The 6,157-nt window shown below is 32.7% G+C and overlaps 1 protein-coding gene across 1 annotated transcript; it reads right to left on the reverse strand.

Annotated features, from left to right (window-relative positions):
* Positions 1-1,759: 1,759 nt before the first annotated feature.
* On the reverse strand, positions 1,760-5,716 carry LOC143227509 (solute carrier family 35 member G1-like). The gene is made up of 4 exons (XM_076458951.1): positions 5,602-5,716; positions 5,243-5,301; positions 4,739-4,894; positions 1,760-2,710 (listed from the first exon to the last, which is right to left on the reverse strand). The coding sequence occupies exons 1-4, from the start codon at positions 5,714-5,716 to the stop codon at positions 1,760-1,762; spliced, it is 1,281 nt and encodes a 426-aa protein (XP_076315066.1).
* Between the last annotated feature and the right edge of the window lie 441 nt (positions 5,717-6,157).

Below are 6,157 nucleotides of genomic sequence, written 5' to 3' on the forward strand. Positions count from 1 at the left end.
TTTGCTGTTTTCACGTCAGATTTTCACCGCTGAAAGTATCTAATATTTTAGTAGAAATACTAACGTTTCATTATAATTCGCTAGCTTAAAAAGCTTGTTACTGTTCGAATCATATAAATGTTTCTGGTCAGTATTTGTAGTTTTCCGAGTAATAAACTTTATTCAAAATTATAGTTCCCAAGGCTTATAGTATACACACTGTAGCAAATCAACAGTATACACGTTGCATTAGATACCACTTATAAGTTTGAGAGGAAATTTTTCAAGAAATTTCAGCTAATTTAACAATATTGCTATTTACCTACATATATACTCGAGAATCTTCTACAAATTTAGCGAACAGGAGGGAATGTCACAATACACAATATTTGAAGGATTATTATTCTATTGAAAATAAGGTCAGAATCTTTCCTATCAATTTAACTGTGTCCAACTAATTATTTTTAGTTATTTAATACTGGTGTTTGTTTTATCTTAGAACTACACGTAAAAAATAAACTAATAACAGATTTTATCCAATTAAATATTTTAAATTTTTCCAAATCTTACACTTCCTTGATATAAACTGTCTTAAGATAATTATAGCTTTGAATGAAAGAATTGAAATTTCATCGTTTGCATATCTATTTTCTTTACTTTTCTATCATGTTTTTCTGAGATATAAAATATACACATCGACAACTCTAATACACAACATAAATATTATTGATTCTCAATGATAGAATATAAACAATATTAGAGCGTGAAGAGAAACTATAACAATATTAAAACGCTTATCGAAACTCCAGCCTGGAACATCCCACTTCGTACCTGGATATGATAACAACTATACCGTATGTAAATGTAAACTTAGAATCATATTTCGTTTTTATAATTTTGTTTCTTTAGTAGTTTATGTGTTTTAAATGAGCGTAAAGCTACATCATGATCTATTTGTATCCTAAGCCTACAACATGTATTGAAACCATGTTTTTAGTATCAAAAGCCTTTCGTGTTTGCAAAGTGTCAAAACTGGATATTATTGAAATTATGTTTATACTGCTAGTGCATAGTTTACAAACTGAGTGTTATTAAAATCATGTTTGATCTTTAGCAATTAAAGCAATGTTATTGAAAACATATCTGATCTATAAACAGTTTAAAAAATTATTATTATTGAAACATACTTACTTTGAATCGTTCGTGATATGAAACACGATGAAAAGATATTTTGACTGACAAACACAGTACGGTTTCTTAGTTAATACATCAGAATAAAATAATATTGATAAAAATAACATTGTTGGCTAAAACGATCTAATTAAAATTACAGTTAGTATTTACATAATGTGTGATCTATTATAACCTGAATTACGTCATTTAGTTTTATGAAATAAGTTTACGCCAATATTAGTTTGTTTGTATGATAGCGTCAATTATTCCTCGAATACAACATAATTTATCGATCTAACACATAACTGAAATAATGCGAAGCTTCAATATCTTCAACAAAAATGATTCAGCAAAGAAAACTCAGGCGAAGAGCATGGAAAATACTGTAAAATTCGTCAGAATATTTAATATCCATCGAAAGTAATATACTTAGCTTCAAGCATTAGTGTTAAAACTATTTATTGTGAACTGCAATACAAGCATCAGTTATCGAAAGCTTTGAAATAATAATAATAAAACAGTGAAAAAGTTATTATGCAAAAAATAATAGAAACCAAATAATATTAATAACAGCACGAAGTAAATTGTTATCTTAAAATATTAAGAACTAATTCACTTTTCTTAATGTTGTTAAAAGGACACCAACAAAAATTAAAACAGCGCCACAAATACTGTACCAGGTGGCGATGGTATTTAATATGAAAATATCGAACAAAAAGGCTGTAATTATATTTAGAGTTTGAGCAACAGACACTGGTCCAGCATTTTCCACTTGTAAGGCTATTGTGGTGAGGAGTTGATTCAGTGTCAAACAGATGCCAGAACTCACAACAAGAACACTGCTTTTACCACAAGATGATATTTTAGTTTCTTCGAACAAGAACAGTAGTAAAGTTCCCATAAGAAGGCTAACGGTAGACATCATGCCAGCCACAACTTGTGGTGGTGTTCTTTGAAGTTTACGGGCCATTGTATAGCAACAAGCTTTCAAAAGACACGCAGAAAATCCAATCGTAATTCCTTTCCACCGATTACCTACCTCTTGAATATCTTGAAAAGTTCCTACGATAAACGTTGGTTTGATAATTAAAATAATGCCCGTCATCGTCAGCATTAAGACGAATACATTGTAAGCCCTACAAGGTTCTCTCAAAACCAAGTAAGCAAGCAAACTAATGAACACTGGAGAAGAGGAATAGATTGTGGAAGCATCCGCAAGAGGGAGCCAATGAATACAGTGTATCATCAGAACTTTTATAATTCCACCAAATAAAGCTCTAAAAAACAAAATAGTTCTTTCTCCTTCTAATCCGAAGTAATTGGTTTTCGAATAAACAATAAAAACATTATAAATTCCCCACTGGATAAGAGCTTGAGTTATCAGAATCTGGGCCGGACTAATTTCTGACACCAGCTTCAAATTCAGGATCGCCAGAGAATACATGAATCCTGATGTCATTCCCAAAATAATTCCAATTCCAGGAACAGTCTTGAACTTTTTAAAACTGAATATTTCGTCAGAAGTTTTCATGTCCACAGTTGTATGTCGACAAAGATGCTGCGAATAAAAGTTAATGTCGTAATTTTTGTCTTGATTATCTCTTAAAACATCTTATTAATACTAAAAAGCATTAGATTTGTCAAATCTTATTTTAATAAATCTTTCTAAAACTGAAAAATGACTACTCTACAGATTGAACCAAATTCCTTTCTATAAACGAGTGTAATATGATCATCAGTTTGATAATATAAGCATATCATGTGTTACATTTCTATACATATATGTGTTTTAAACAATTTTTATCAATAGTTTCTAACCAAGATAAAGGTAATTCTAAAGACAAAACTAAGAACGTAACGTACAATTTAACAAAGTTAATTATTAAACAGTCTTTTAAGATGAACGTAATGGCATAAGTTAAACACAAGATATTTTAAAATTCATAAAAGATAAATCGATTTATTCATCAACGATTTTGTTGGCAGTTATTACAAAACATGTTTACAGAGGTTTGTCTAATTTAGGATATTTAACTTACTTCTAAACCCATATAACAAGTTAACAATGAAACATGATCTATATAATTATAAAGTGTGATAACAATAGTTTTGAGATCTACATTAAGATTATTCTAAAAGGTGGTGCAGCTAATGTTGTAAAAACAAAATAAATTTAAAGAAAAATGGAGTGTGTCATTACGTTAGTAGCTTGAACATCTTTCTTTGTTCCTTTGTTTTGAGAGGTTTTCTCCTTTAAATTAAATATTACTGGTTTAAGAGATGAGGAATATCTCTCTAATTGAATTAAATTATGAAGATGATATTCAAATATTATAAGAGAAATTTATTTATGTTGGAAATTTTTATTCAGTATAAAAACTAATTTCATGAAACATTTATAAAGGTTTTAAAAATCACAGTAGTTTCTTAGACGCCACATGATCTACTAGGCTTAATAAGTTTCATCCATAACGTGGAACAAGAACAAAAACTGTCCATTTTGCTTTTTAGGTCCTAGTATGAACAAACTTAATAATATGACATTTCTGTAGAAATAAGTTACCAGATGATTAATTTAATGTAGGAGCTTGTCACGTAAATCATAGTGAAATATAATCATTTCATACTTTTTGTAAAAGTATTTTCCATAATGTGAAAGAAATTAATAATAACATTTTCAAACTAAGCTAATAGTGATTTTTTTCATTTAAACAGAAACATTCATACCTTCTCCTACTCTAAACCCTAACCACGAGAGTATGTTAAAAAATGGAATAAGAAAATTCTCAATTGTAGATCTATAGAAAAACTGTAGATCACAAAAAATAGTAATGAAAGGAAACAACTGACCAACTTCCTAACCGTCTGTGTCTTTAAAGGAATTCCAAGTTGAGGGGTCACGTAGTCGTTTGTTGAACAGTTTTTTTTTATTTCTCCAGCAACACAATGTTACAATGAAGAGGACGCTTGAATAGGTCAAAACTAGTTTGTTAGATATGAAACTTTTGATACTTCGATCCGTTCAGTATTGTTTTATTCATTTATGACAGATAGGCTGCAGAGAAATTGTTTTTATCTCCCTGCCTTTCTTAACTAAGAAATGAAAAATATAAAGTCATATGAAACCAGGAGAGTTAAACGTATGAATAAAAATAAAAAATATATCAACTAACCTGGTTCAGAGCTGTTTGTCGCACACTTTGGTAGCTTTAAACATAACTCGAATGTAAATGTTGAAATGAGTTCCACCAAACTCGTGCTGTTCAGATGAAGGTTATCATTGTACGTGTATAACTTTGAAACAGCAGTTGAAAACTGCGCAATTCACTGCCATGTTTTAGTGCTGAACGGGACTGTAAAGCTAAATAAATGATAACATACCTGAAGTTGCAAAAACAGTTGTGCTGTAGGTCGAAAAATGCCAGAAAAAATGCAACTGTGTGGTGTCTGTATTAGTCAGTTACAATTTAATGGAGAATTGAAATTTTTTTGGATTCTCATAAAATGAGAGTTTAGTACCTGAATGGAGTAAAATAAGAAATTGAGGGAACAAGTTTTTCTAATTCATCAATGGAACATAAAATACGCAGCAGATAATGATCCTTTTGTATTTTGTCTTTATGGCAACCTCTAGATGTGGATTCCAGTACATGGTGAGGGCACTTCCCATAGGAAGTTCTGCTTCCTTCAGTTTACCACCTCTGGGTTTGCGTGGCGATCCCTGAAGAGGGAGGACAGGATCCTGGTGATTGAGGAGTCCAACCTTAAGACACCCATTTGGCCTTGGATTACTGTAAATGGGGAGCCTTGAGGTGCTCGCCCCGCGGTCACTCGGCTGGTCCACTTGGGCTAGGGTCAACCAAGTACCAGTGTTGGATGTTCTGAAAAGATGTTATGGACATTGTATATGATGCTGGTGTTTGGGTATAGTGCTCACGAAACCATGGCGTTGCTTTTATATCTTTTGTGGCATTGTTGTGCGTTTCCTCGTAGAACTTCATGGTAGATACGGTCAGTGGGCATCAAAACATTCTTTTTCTCATTACGGATTCCCCAAATAAAAAATTAAATAAAATAGTGAAAAACAGACCATTGGCAAACGACCACATTTTGAAGATTCTGAGCAGCAAACTTCAACTTCTTCATCATCTGTAACTCATTTACTGATATTACATCCTTTACAGACAAATCTTTAGGGCCGATTTCTCTTTTTTAATTTAGAAAGGACTAGAGGAACTTGCTCGTTCTCCTAAGTCAGTCAAAAAGCTTAGTTCTGGTGACAAATTGGTGGAAACATCCTAAACACAGTGAACACCTCTTACATTCGTTCCACTGCTACAATGAGAGTTCAGACGGATCTCTCTGTGCCTCCAAAAGAACCTCAAACCATGTTAAAAGTCTTTCGACCTGCATGATTAAGAAAGCTGATGAATCAACGTGAACACCCACCTCTTTCCTTACCATCAATCCCAACAAATCTCAAGATCCACTTCCTTTGGTTCCGAGAACGGGCATTTTTCTCCAGTTCATCTTCTTCTCCGGCACCGATATGCAAAACGATCATTTGTTCACACCCTCAGTCGCTGAAATCTTTTTTCTAACGACAGTAACCTGCCCAATCGACCCAGTCAGGATCCATGGAGGTCCATAAACCTCCTTCGAGTAAAGAAAGTAAAGAAAATAGATGTGATCGAAAACAAAAGAGCTATTCACTCAATTGGCCTACATATAAATAAAAAATGGTCACTTTTTATGCAGTGAAACTTTCGAGGTTTACGTTGTAATCTGGATGACATCAAAGCACTGATTCCTTCTTGCCATCCTATATTTTTTCCTCGCAGGAAACATTTTTCAAACATGCTGATACAATCACCTTTTGGTTGTTTTCTTTGTACATAAATGGACATGTGCATGGAGAGGTGGCACTGTTGGTCGATCAGCATGTACCCACCCTACCTTTTCCACTCAACACACCCTTGGTGGCCGTTGTCATCCATGTTTCCTT

This window comes from Tachypleus tridentatus, chromosome 9 (genome assembly GCF_004210375.1).
Source record: "Tachypleus tridentatus isolate NWPU-2018 chromosome 9, ASM421037v1, whole genome shotgun sequence".
Classification (NCBI taxonomy): Eukaryota; Metazoa; Arthropoda; class Merostomata; order Xiphosura; family Limulidae; genus Tachypleus; species Tachypleus tridentatus.

Coding starts and splice junctions, on each gene's coding strand:
- LOC143227509 (XM_076458951.1), bottom strand. CDS start 5,716: ATGATCGTTTTGCATATCGGTGCCGGAGAAGAAGATGAACTGGAGAAA. Junction 5,302..5,601: donor GATTGATGGTAAGGAAAGAG/GTGGGTGTTCAC, acceptor AATGAGTTACAG/ATGATGAAGAAGTTGAAGTT. Junction 4,895..5,242: donor AATGTGGTCGTTTGCCAATG/GTCTGTTTTTCA, acceptor CTCAATCACCAG/GATCCTGTCCTCCCTCTTCA.